Raw genomic sequence first — 13,444 nt, forward strand, 5'->3', positions numbered from 1 at the left:
AGTTGTTATAATACCAATTGTGAGAATTGGCTACCCTGAAAAGATTTTTTTTTAAATAGTCTCTTCCCCCTTATGACTGTACGTGGTGGGGTCAGTAGACACATGACCATGAAAAACAAGGTGAGGAATCAGTAGGGAGGAACCCCATTTTCAAATACGCACACAATATATCCCCATTGCCTAAGCCAGAGTTGGAGGTGGATCACTTACAGCTACAGTACTTTGGAGCAGTATGTTTTCAATCATGAACTAAGAACTTTTCCAACACTTCTTTTCCAACACTTTCCACAAGGCATCTTTGATCTCTTTGTTCCTCAAACTGTAGATGAGAGGGTTCAGCATGGGGATCACCAGTGAATAGAACACAGACACCACCTTGTCCCTGCCGAGTGTGTAGCGGGAGCTGGGCCGCAGGTACATGAAAAGGGCTGTCCCAAACAACAGAGTCACCACCATCAAGTGCGAGGCACATGTGTTGAAGGCTTTCCTTCGACCTTCACCTGAGCGGATCTTCAAGACAGCGGCCACTATGTAACTGTAGGAGAGGAGGAGGATGAGGAATGATGTCCCCCCCACAGCGACCACCACAAGGAAATTCACCAGCTGACTGGGGAAGGTGTCAGAGCAAGAAAGTGCCAGGACAGGTGGGAGGTCACAGAAGAAATGGTTGATGATGTTGGGTCCACAGAAGTGGAGCCGAAATATAGAGCTGGCCTGGATCAGGGAGCTCAGGAAACCACTGATGTATGCCCCAACCACCATGCGTGTACAGAGGCCCTGGGACATGATGACAGTGTAGAGCAGGGGCCTGGAGATGGCTATATATCGATCATATGCCATAGCACTCAGAAGGAAGCACTCAGTTAGACCCATACCGACAAAGAAAAAAAACTGAGCAGCACAGCCCAAGAATGATATGGTCTTCAGCTTTTGGAAAAAGCCCACGAGCATCTTGGGAGCTACAGCAGAAGAGTAGCAGATGTCAATGAAGGACAAGTTGCTGAGGAAGAAGTACATGGGTATGTGCAGACGGGTATCACCTCTGATCAGAAAGATGAGGGCCAGGTTCCAGGCCAGGGTCACAAGATAGACGCCCAGGAAGGTGACAAAGAGGAGGACCTGGAGCTCTGGATGGTCTGCAAATCCCAGGAGAATGAATGTGGTCACTGAAGAGCTGTTCCAGGCCTTAGCTGTGGACATGTCTCCCGTGAATCACAAGGATGAGATGCAGATCTGGGACAATAATGATAATCCATTTTATACGTAATGTCAACAAATAATTACAAAATACATGAGAGGAAGTGCAGAGTATTACAGAGAATTACAATTTTGTGCAAATATTCTCTTTCTCTCAGGAGGGAACCGTAGTCATTGTCTTAAATATTTGCTTTTTGATACAGTGTAGGTGATGGATATGTGCTTAAACTTTGGATTCAGACTCCCTGTCATCAATTCCTGCCTCTACCATTTAGCAGTTGTGTTACTTTGGGTGAGCTATTTAATACCTCTAGGCTTCTATTTCCTTATCTTTAAAATGGGTGACAGTACTTACTTCACACATTTGTGTTAAGAATTAAATTAGGCAAAATACATAAGGTGAATGGCACACCCTAAATCCTCAGTGAAAGTTATTATTAGGACAGTTTTTTGTGTCCCAAATGTGTCACTCATGCCCTGAAATATCTATTCATCTAACTTTTGTTTGAATTTTAGTATTGAAATAGAGAAACCAACAGAGAGACCAGTTCAGCTAGGTAGTTATGAAACAATCAGACATTTAGAATGTTTTTATTCTAAAGAACTAGGCTAGATGTGTATAAAATGCTCTTAGTTGTCAAAATAAATGCAAATATATGAATGTAGTTCTGGTTTCAAATTCATCTTCAGTATGAGCTCTCTTAGCTATTTAATTGTTAAGAATATGGTCTCTAGATTTAGATTGCTAGGATTCAATTCTTAGCTTTACTGCTTAGTAGATATGTAATCTTGGGCAAGTCATGTGAACTCTCTCTGACTATAATATCAGAGATAATAATGGTACTTACTTTGTTATTGGGATGTATGTATTTATGTATGTGTGTATGTATCTATCAGTCTATCTATGGATCTTTCCTCTTCTTTAGAATATGTTTGGCCCATAGTGTATTCTATGTGTTTTCTGTGAAAAACATAAATTACTAAGTGTCCTCAAAAAATTCTTAGAATTTTCAGTGTATAAAGCATCTTTCAAGATCTGGGACTTGATTCCATCCAATCCATGTCTGTAAGAATCCCCATCACTCCCTCGCACATCTATACTGTCTTGATCCACACAAATAAGAAGACAGCACCTGCTGCCAGCACGTCTCTGAAGCCGAGGCTCTCTCCCTGCAGCACAAGGAAAAGTGTGGTCAGAGGGCTTGGTGCTCATAGTGAATGACCCTTAATGGTTCAGAATATATCCGATTCTTCTTCAGGTCTCAATCCAAACAATTTGGAAATCAACAAAATTACCTTAATTGTCTTTTAAAAAGTGTACAATTTGGCAGCGTCCCTGTGTTTGTTTCTGTGTATTAGGTAGAATTGCCAATTCCTTAATTGTCTTTTAAACTATATTTTCAGCCTATTTTACCTACCTTTTGAAATAGAGTGAATCTCACCAGTTTCCTTTTATTTTTCAAAGTATAAATGTTATTTTATGAATTTAAGGCAATATGTGAGAACTGTAGAATAATCTGATCAATGAACAACTGAAATATTAAACCTAGAATCATATGTAGTTCCTGATTGATACAAAAAACCCTTGAAATTGGGAATTGTGACATTTCAGCTCCTGGGCTAACAGCTGTTAACATCTGGATGTGTGCCTTTCATGTGCAAGGATGTGCATGTGTGTGTGTGATGTGTCAGATCACACAGACCCTCTATAATTTTTTATGTTTATTACAAAAATTGTTCCAGGTCTGTAACTTGATGCTTGGGGAGTAACACTTTCTATATTTGCTCTGATTTTTTTTTGCTTAATTTAGAAGAGCCACTTTATTTTAATATACTTAGTTTCTCATAAATCAATCCATGTCCTTTCATTGCCAGTCAAGGTTTCACCAAACTTTTCAACTTTCTTCTTCCACCTTCAAGACAAGTCTTTGCTCTAATCCTGACTCTGTCACAGGCCAGCTGTGGGGTGTTGGGGGAACTCATTTAGCCTTTATGAGTCTCAATTTTCCCATTTGTAAGGTGGGGATAACAATGACTAGTTAACAGTGTGGTTTGAGGATTGTGTAAGATAATGTGTGACAGGCTCATAGGTCTTGAATAGGATGTTTGCTTAATAAATTGGAGCTCTGCTATCAGCAGTGAATATTCCTCAAAGAACATTTTATGGAACCAAGCCTTTTTTTTGCAGTGGAGGAAAACACTTCTTCATATCATAGGTCAGAGTGCGGCTATCTTACAAACATAAGGAGTTCACTGATGTCCCATGTGAGGTTGAAGGGTTTAATGATCTAGGTGTTGATGTGTCAACTGAAAGTCTGCTTTGAATGTTGCTACTGGGAGGAGAAACTTTTATATTTAAGGATGAAATTTCCCATCCCCAGAAACAGAAGATAAAGCTGGACAAATTGAAAGTAGAGGAAAAGCATATCCAGTGATTTATCCTGACATGTGGACGCCCTAAATCTTATTGTAGAATGTTAAAGGGAAGATATGTTAAGGGTTGTATGGGCCATTTTATGTCACTGAACATGGCTCATGAAGAGGTGCTTGAGAGAGAAAGGAAATCTCCTTCAGTTTTGCAGTAAACTCAGGGGCAAGCTCAGTCTGGACTGAGTCTGGACTCCCTACAGTCCTATAATGTAGGTATAATCAACAGCAGGACTATTTCAAAAAGCTGCAGAAAGAGAGTTTGAGAGGCTCAGTGACTTCATTGGATGCTGGAGCTGTCTTTGTGAATAACAGTAGCCTTCAAGGCCATGGTGAAGATATTATTATAAAGTAAAATTAAGTGCCTAGCACAGTACCTTGCATGTAAAAGACACTCAGAGGTAGATGGGAACCTGTAGAGTTGATTTATGACTCAGCACATCTTTTATTAAACATGTAGAAGAAAGTGATGAGTTTTAGAACCAAGTCTTCTTGGTCTAAGCTTAACAGATGCAGTTGATGATGGAAGAAAAACATGAAATGATGACAGGGAGAACCTTAATCAAACTTTGTAGTTGGTGTGAGTTGTCTGTCCCCATCTTTCCTGATCTAGGTTCTGCTCTTCACTTCAGGATGCTTCCTCTGCTCACCTTTGCAGGAGCCCAGTGCCCTCAAGATCTTTTTTGTCCTTCCAGCTTCATCTTTCATCCAAATGCGCAAATGATTGATGAAATGGAAGGAGTCCCTTTCCACATAAAGTGAGAATTCCAAAGACTTTAATCCAAGAAATAAGATTTGGACGGTAAAATACAAGCCACCAATTAGAAAAGGGAGGGTTTTAGAGGTTAGAGGTCTCTGCTGTATTTGGACAATATGTCCCAATTGTAGCCCTTCCAAATTACTTTTGAGATTATTTACTAATATTATAGTTGGGGCTGTGTTCAAAGACATAGCGATTCCTTCAGAAATTTCATTCCCTTTTAATTATCTTCTGCATTGCAAGGGCTCAAACATGCTCCAGGAAGCCCATCAAAGGAGCAGATTAAGGTAAAACAGGGAGTGAATTTGGGGTACCACAGATAGAATAGAGAAGTACACAAAGGAAAAGTAAAACCCAAAGAACTCTAGTTATCAATATGGGTTTGTAGATCTAGGGTGCTTTATAAAGGGAGATTAATACAGGCATGAAGACAAAAAAATAAGTGATGAACTATTGCACTCACCCTCTCTCTCTCTTGTTCTGTCTGTCCTTGAGCTGGTGGTACCAGTTCTGAGTTCTCCTTTGGAAGGATTTTATTCAGGCTTCAGTAACTGTTTTCAATCCCCGAAGTGTTAACACATTTTGAGAACAAGCTAGAGGCTGGTTTGTTCATCAAAGATAAAAATACTCACTTGGTGCATGGAATATGTGCTTGTGGGCAGAAAAATAGAGAGATAACTGTAGTTGAATAACAGTAAAGTAATTTAGGAAAAAAAGTGGAGGGAAAAGGTATACAGAAAGAAGAGGAGGGGTGTAATCTTTAAGAAGTTATTTTGGTATCTGCTAATATCTGAATTTGGAGTCATTTTGGAAGTGTTTCAAAGCTGGAGGAGGGTAAATTTGAGAGAGTTTTTTTTTTTTTTCAGTCTCTCCTTGGAGATGTTTCATCACCTTTGCCCTTGAGGGTCTCTTTTGAAAGAAAAAGGAATGTATCACCCAAACTTTACAGATTTATAGTTAATTGATCTCTGGGGTGGTGTGGAGAGCATATATTCATATAACTCTCTGAAGACAATGCTTATTAAACTCCATCCCAATGGCCAGCTTCTCCAATCCCCCAAGGCTAATCAAGCTCTCTTCTGGTGTATATGGTGTACAAAGTCGGTATAGTAGCCATTGGGAAGATAAACTCCTAGTCTGCAGAAGGACACAGGATTGCATGTATATCACTGGCCCATCTCTTCGTAGAACTTCTCTGGTCTGAAATATGTTGAATGAGTAGGAACTCAACTTTATAAAGCTCCTACTATGTGATAACTACAGTAGGTGCTTTATGTATCTTAACTCAGAAAATCCTCCAACACCCCCACCCCTCACCCCCACCACGACAGGAGAGGAAACTGAAATTCAGTAAAGCTAAATAAGTTCAAATTTTATAGCTACTAAGAGATTGATCCAATATTTGAACCCAGGACAAGGCGACACCAACCACTGCAGATGAGTGTACAGTACATGTGTTTATTTTGTATCTGAATTGCGAGTAAATGTGTTGATATGGTCAATCCTATCCCTCAATCCATGAGTCCATTCCCATTCCGCAGTAGCCTACTATCTTCCCCTAGGAGGGAGATATTAGATACAAGGCATTTCCCATAAATTAAAAAAAAACAATCTTGCTCTGGAATAACATGACACGGTACATAGCTATAGGACTTTTATTCTATAGAGGGCCACATACAAATAAAAAATAACCTGGGGCCAGACACTCAACAGAAACAAGACTCTAATTTATGTATTTGGAGATGGAGGTTAGAGAAATTAAAAGGTAACACTCACTTGTTTTGTAAACTGAGAACATTGAACTTCAATGAGAACTGAAACAGGAACATTTGAGTAGACTCAGAGGAAGTTGGTAATCTTGAACCCCCAGAGAACCCTGAGCCTTCCTGGCCATTAAAATGGTCACCCTTAGCCTGTCTGAAGAGACTAGCCTTTCTTTGTTCAATGACTATTTCTTTGTTTGTTTTTTATCCTCACCTGAGGATAGTTTTAATTGCTTTTAGAGTGAGGAAAGGGGTCGGCGGGGGGGAGAGAGGGAGGGAGAGAATGAGAAACTTGTATGTGAGAGAGAAACATTGGTGGGTTACTTTCTCATAGGTGCCCCCTGGCCCCGAGCTAGGGATCAAACCTGCAACCTGGGTAGGCACCCTGACTTGGAATCAAAGCTACAACCTCTCCATCCAACTGAGTTGGTTGGGACAACACTCCATCCAACTGAGCCACACTGGTCAGGGCAACGACTATGTCTTAACCTCATATGAAACACTTGCCTTGCACAGGAATGCATGTTCGCCTCCAGGCCCACCAGACTGTCCTGCACGGCTGTCAGACCATAGTGAGACTCAACTCTCAGGATGCCCCAGGAGGACAAGTGCAAAGAAGGACCTTTGAGAACAGAACCTAGTTCTCCCAAACTTAAAAGATACTACTGAATTATTTTGGGAAAATCCTGGGGGAATATATTTAGAATGGACTCTAAGTATATTAGCAAGAAGGGTAGATTATAAATTAGATTGGGTAAAATTTGTGTATATACTCTGGATTTTGGATTTATTGCCCAAAATGTATCATTAGGGAGTGACTGTAGCACATTGTTCATGAGACTAAACAGTAGCCTGCATTGAACAGTTTGAGATGCCAGATATTCTCTGGCTCAGTTCAGAGCAAAGAATCCAGAGCCTTCGGGAAATGGGAATGTTAAAGTACATTTATCACATCTGATTTGCATACTGACCCCCGCTTCCGAAGCATGTTTGCACAGAGGGCTCAGAGGGAAGTCCCTTCACTGGGGCGCTGAAGAACAACGGGAAGGGGAGAACCAGCCTATTTGAAGAGCAGCGTGGTAGGATGACCGTGAAAGATGCTGTCGGTGAGATAAGGTCTTGGTTTCATTGTGAAGGCAAGTGGCAGTGTTAAACCTCCTGTGATCAGCTGGGCAAAAACAACGTATGGGACAGCAAGGCTTGTACTGCCGGAATCTGGCTTTATACCCTTACCATCGTGCACTGGTGATGCACCCATATTGCTGTATTGTAAGCAGTCCATTTCTTTTTATTGCTGAGTAGTTTTCCGTTGTATGGATACCACACAATTTGTTGAGTTATTCTACACTTGAGGGATGTTTATTTTCGTTTTCAGTTGCAGGTCATGACTTTTTAATAAAACTTTTAATTTTGAAAAAAATCATAGGTTTGTTTAAAATGGTACCATACATGTGAACTTGTGGCTTGCCTGTTCTTAATTACGTTACCCCTATCTAAATTTACTGTTTTCAAACTGTTCAGTAAGTTGCCCGTCATCCTGGTCTGGTGTCTTTCCCAGAATTGAACTGCATGACACTATTGAGTTCAGGTACTTGCAGAGCATGTGGCACAGTGCTTAGAGCACGGTGAGATTATAATGTGTTCGAGGATGATCAATTATTATTACAATGCTGGGTTCTCGCAGGGATTTTTAGCCCCCCAAGGTCAACTCTTAAAACTGACCCTACAATGTAGACATACTTCCACCAGGTGGCAGCACCACTTCATAGCGAGTGTCTAAACTAGTAAGCATCTGTGCACATAATGGTTTGTTAACACAGTTATCTCAGTTGTAATCGTGCTGAGTTCTTAGAAGTCTTTTACCTTAGCTCTTTTGTTTACGAGTAGAAAACTGAGGGCAAGAGAGGGGTCAAGAGCCTCATCTCCCACAGCAGAATGGGAAATGGAACGCAGGTTCTCTGACTTCCGGCTTCCTACTTCTCGTAAACATATTTCAAAGACCTGTAAAATGTACTTTTATATGGTACCTGATCTTCGTTTGGACTGCTTGGTGAAAAGACATTGGATCTACGTCAGGTTGATGTTCATCTTCATCACCACGGCAAGAAATACAACCTGAGATAACTTTTCAAAATCCAATTTGAGAATTAAGATTGTATTTTATTGCTAAGCATCTCTGGATTTTTTTTCCTGGGCTTGGCTTTGAAAGAATGAAAATAATGGTATTAAAATATGCTAAAATGTTAAACAAATATGGAAGCAAATCGTATTTTAGGAGCTATCAGTAAACAAAATCTAAAGTGAGGTAAAATTTGAGTTGAGTCTCAAAGAAGTATCTCCTAAACATTTGTAATTCTATAGAATTTATTTGCATTTATGTATTACTTGATTTCACACTTTTAAAAAAAGATTTCATTTATTTATTTTCAGAGAGAGGGGAAAGGAGGGAGGAAGGGAGGGAGAGAAATATTAGGGTGTGGCTGCACAACCCCTACTACTGGGGACCTGGCCTACAACCCAGGCCTGTGCCCTGACTGGGAATCAAACCGGTAACCCTTTGGTCTGCAGGCTGGCACTCAATCCACTGAACCACACCAACCAGCCAGTTCTGCTTCCACACTTTTTTGATGCTCATTTAAACTTCTTCTTTAAATTCTTATACTTAATCATATTTGAAATTTGTTATTTTAAATAAGGGTATGGAGAGTTTATGGTTATGTTGAGGTTAATTTAATACAGCAACTTTTCCCCTCACTCTCAAATTTCCTGTAGAATAGGTTGACAAGTACGTTGACTGTCCCAGCTCTTCACTTTCCTGTCCATTGCAGACATTGCCAATTTATAATTTGCTCTTTATTCTTGAGCTTTTCAGTCTTGCTTTATAGGTCATCATTATCACTATAACCTGAGTCAGCATGGCAGATGAAATATCTTACTATCCTCTTCCATCAGTCTTTTCTAATCCTAAGAACATGTATAGATCATCATCTGGGGTTTACCTTCTAAATTACTCTGTATTTTAATTCAGTCTCCAAAGTTTTTGATAGGTAGCTGGGCTTGACTCTCCCAGCCTTAGGACTGGCTGAGTTGGTCTATCTCCAGTCCCGGCTAGGAATACTTCTCTGGACGAAGAAATTCTTGACCTCCTCTTGTTCTCAGTCTATTTTGGGGGGCACTTACCCCTTTTTCTTCCAATGTGATCAGTTGCTAAGTTTCTTTTTTTAAGCTCATCCTGTTACCTTGTGTATCAAGAGTCTTAGTAATTATGTTCCTTCACATAAGAGCTCTTTCTGTCATTTAATTGACTTTTATTTCAGACTAAGAATTGCTAACTTGAAACAGATTAACTCCTTTTTGTAAACTTTTATTCTCATAGAAAAAGTTTCAGAAACAGGAAATCAAGGTCTCGAAATTTTAGAGCTTGAGGGCTTGAGGGGTCTTTGGAGTGTTAGCCCAACATACTCAGGCCTGGTGGTAGCAGAGGGGAGGGGTTAATTGAGTCACCCATGGTGTCAAGTTCAGGTCCTGTCAGCACCCAAAATAGCAGAGTAAAGGAACTGTTTTTATTGCAATGAAAATTAGTCACAGGAAAGAGGAAGGGAAGAGCTTTTGGCCATGACCCTAGAGACAGAGTTAGCATGTTATTAGTTAACATTCCCTGAGTGAATGGCACTGTGTCATGACCTTCCTGTTGACACCTCATTTCATTGTCACAACAACCCTTTGGGGGTGGATATGACTGTTATTATACCAGTTTTACAACTGAAGAAATCAATACTTCAGAGGTTTAAAAACTGTGTACATGTTTATACAGATAAAGTGCTCAAGCCAGCATTGGAACCCAACTGTCTCATTTTAAACACTTTATTTCAGTACGAGGATTAGTCTGTTTGGGAGAGGTTTCACTCCCAGGGAAGGGTCTCCTCAGGCAGGAGGCTGCCCACCAAAGCAGAGGAAATCTTCCTGGACTCAGAGCAGGGAGAACTCCAAGGAAACTGAGGAAGGAGGCTGTGAATAAGACTCTGGCAATGGGTACTTGGTCCCTTTCCCCATCTCTCCAGAGAACAATTAGCACTTAGACATTTTGCTCTAATGATGGCTGGGCTCTTCCTTTGGACCCAGGAGTGAGTGAAGGGCAACCAGGTGGAGGAAAAGTGTGGCTATTCCTGCCCATTAAAATAATGAACTCCCAAAGGCCGTTTTGAAGGCTTGGTAATAAAGGTGCAGGGATTCTGAAAGCAGATACTACTATGTGCATGAGGTCAAAATATAGCAAGTGACCCAGAAACCAGGCATAGAGCAGTGGGAAATGCAGGTGACTTGATGTATGCGAAAAATGTTATTGGGACAAAGAAACCAGTAATTCTTCTCCTGTGTCATGAGATCTCAGGACTCTTCTACCTGAAGGAATTCAGTAAGTCCCAGCTCCTTCCTCCCACCTCATTCATCCAACAAACGACAACCATGAAGTTACAGCCTATTTCATGTTTTATCTGTAAAAGGGGCAGAGTAACTCTGCCCACCTCCAGGGAGGCTTAAATGAATCAATATAAATCAAGTCCTCAGAACAGTGTCTGGTACTCAAAAGCCCTAAATAAGTGGTTGTGATTGTATCATATATTACATTGTTTGTTATTATAATTGAGCACCCATTATAAGCCAAACACTCTGCTAAGGTCTGTGAATAAGGAGTGAAAAAATTCATTTATTCAACAAATATTTACTGAACCTTTGTCTCAGACATGGTGCTAGGGACTCAGGCGTGGTCAATAAACAGAACAGACAAAGCTCCCTGCCTGCCTTTGAGTGGTTTGCATTCTGGTGGGGAGGAGTCCATTAAGATAGGAGACACCAACCCCATGCTATTTCCTCTTTGGTAGGGTTAATGGATTAATGTCACAGTGAAGATTCGTTTCAGCTCTTCTTGGTTTTGGCTGCCCAGGTGGTGGTGACTGTGGAGAGATTTAACATTTTTAGAGAACACGAAGCTAAGGGCAATGTTTATTTGAACAACTTTATTGAGATAGCTTTAACATATGGAAATTGTACATATGTGAGGTGTTAACAAATTGATGTTTTTACACACACACCTACACTGTGGAAAGATCATCACAAAAAAGCTAAATAACTTAGGCACCACCTCTGCTTAGTCACTCTCATGCATGTGTGTGTTGTGTGTGTGTATGGTGAGGAGATTTAGTTTAAGATCTATCCTCTTAAAAAACTTCTAGTATATGATGCAGTAATATTAACTATTGGCACCGTGTTGTTCATTAGATCTCCAAAACTTATTTATTCTGAAGAACTGAACCTTTGTATCCTTTGACCACTGTCTCTCCATTCCTCTAGCCCACCCTCAGCCCTAGGCAACCAACATTCTACTCTCTACTTTTATGAATTTGACTCTTTCATTTTAGATTCCACATGTAAGTGTGATCATGCAGAACTTGTCTTTCTGCATCTGGCTTATTTTACTTAGCATGATGTCCTCCAGGTTCATCCACGCTGTCATAAATGACAAGATTTCCTTCTCTTTTGTGCCTGAATAATAATCTATCATCTGTTTATGTGTCTGTTTGTCTGTCTGTCTGTCTCTCTCATATTTTCTTTGTCTATTCATCTTTCTATGGACATTTAGGTTGTTCTCATACGTAAATAATGCAATAAACATTGGTGTGCTTTGAAATACTAGTTTCATTTCCTTTGGATATTTACTCATGGGATTGCTTGGTTGTTTGGTAGTTTATTTTTAATTTTTTGAGGAAACTTTATACTGTTTTTCATGATGGCTGCACCAATTTACATTCTCACCAACAGTGCCAAGGGTTTTCTCTTCTCTACATCTTTGCCCACACTTATCTTTTGTCTCTTTAACTATAACCATCCTGAAAGGTGTGAAGTGGAATCTCATGGTTTTGATTTGCATTTTCCTGATGGTTAGTGATCTTGAGCACCCCTTTTGTGTAGAAGAGATTTTAATATGATGAGTGACAGAGCAACACCATCGGATAATTGCAAATGGTTACAAACATGCACAGACAATCAAATTCCATAAAATAGGAAAATAGCAGTGACTTTATTTTTACCATTGAGTCTTCCCCAGGGTGTGTCTGCCTTTTTATAGCCATTTATACTTTTCCACTTTGATCTTACATCATCAGTACCAGCCTGTCATTTTTAAATGCAAAATGTGTCTGGGCTTACCTCATGTGTTAAAAATAATAATCTGGTCTGGTCTGATAATATCAAAGTTGTTTCTTACCTATTTTTTCTATTTATTTCTAATTTTTAAAATTTTACTGACTTTACCAGGGTGACATTGGTTAACAAAGTTATATAGGTTTCAGGTGTACAATTCTATAATACATCATCTGTATATTATATTGTGTGTTCACTATTGAAAGATCTCCTGCTTATTTTAAAATATTATTCTTAAGAACTTAATGAACGTCTTCATTCTTTCTTGCTTAGGAAATACTAATTTCTGCTTGTTCTAGACTACCATGGCTGACCCAGTTTCAGTAAACTTTGGCATTACTTCTCTTCTCCTCCCATGGAGGTATGTCCATAGCCCTTCTATCCCATAGTGGTGTTGATGGGCTTAGCCTAAATTTTGATCTTTTCAATGCAGTGAGTTGTCATATATTTAGAAAAAAATGTCTAGTTCTAAATATATATATTTCTCTTAGTTTTACTACCTAAAGTGGTGGATTGTTTTTATTATGTGTTGAAATTCCTTCCTCAAAGTGGAATATGTCAAATAATATAGCTTTTTGTATTTAGCTCTTGTTTTAGATTCTCATGATAAAGATATATAAATATAAGAAGTCCCTAACTTTATTGTTAATCTGGATTTATATCTTCAAGTCAGCAAGTCTAAAAAGCCGTAAGAAACTCAAGTTTAAAGGAACCTTGAGACTCTTCTGATTCAACCCTTTCACTTTTCAGTTGAGAAAACGAGGATCCAATGAGTTGAAGTGACTTTTCCACCCTCCCCAGAAAGTTAGCAATGGAATATGAATAAAACTCGGATTCCTGCCTCCCCATCACTCTCTACTCTGTTAGACTGATTCTCCTCTGCTCAGCAGGATATAGAATGTACAGGTTTTAAATAGTTCCACGAGATTATCACAGACCAACTTCTTCTGAGAAGACTTTGCCTAGCAGGTGGCTGGGACAACAGTTAATTTGGTGTTACCTGTTCATATCATCTCCAGGCAATATCCTCTCACATAGTGAAAAACAAAATCTAACTGATCACAGGATTGCTTCTTTCCTTTATGCAGGAAGCAGGTAT

At 39.6% G+C, this 13,444-nt stretch overlaps 1 protein-coding gene across 1 annotated transcript; it reads right to left on the minus strand.

Moving 5' to 3' along the window:
* Positions 1-249: 249 nt before the first annotated feature.
* Positions 250-1,200, minus strand: LOC123829260 (olfactory receptor 5A1). The gene has a single exon (XM_045854761.1). The coding sequence runs from the start codon at positions 1,198-1,200 to the stop codon at positions 250-252; it is 951 nt and encodes a 316-aa protein (XP_045710717.1).
* Positions 1,201-13,444: the final 12,244 nt, after the last annotated feature.

The sequence above is a fragment of the Phyllostomus hastatus genome, unplaced genomic scaffold (genome assembly GCF_019186645.2).
Source record: "Phyllostomus hastatus isolate PE091 unplaced genomic scaffold, TTU_PhHast_1.1 phas_scaffold_11, whole genome shotgun sequence".
NCBI classification, from domain to species: domain Eukaryota; kingdom Metazoa; phylum Chordata; class Mammalia; order Chiroptera; family Phyllostomidae; genus Phyllostomus; species Phyllostomus hastatus.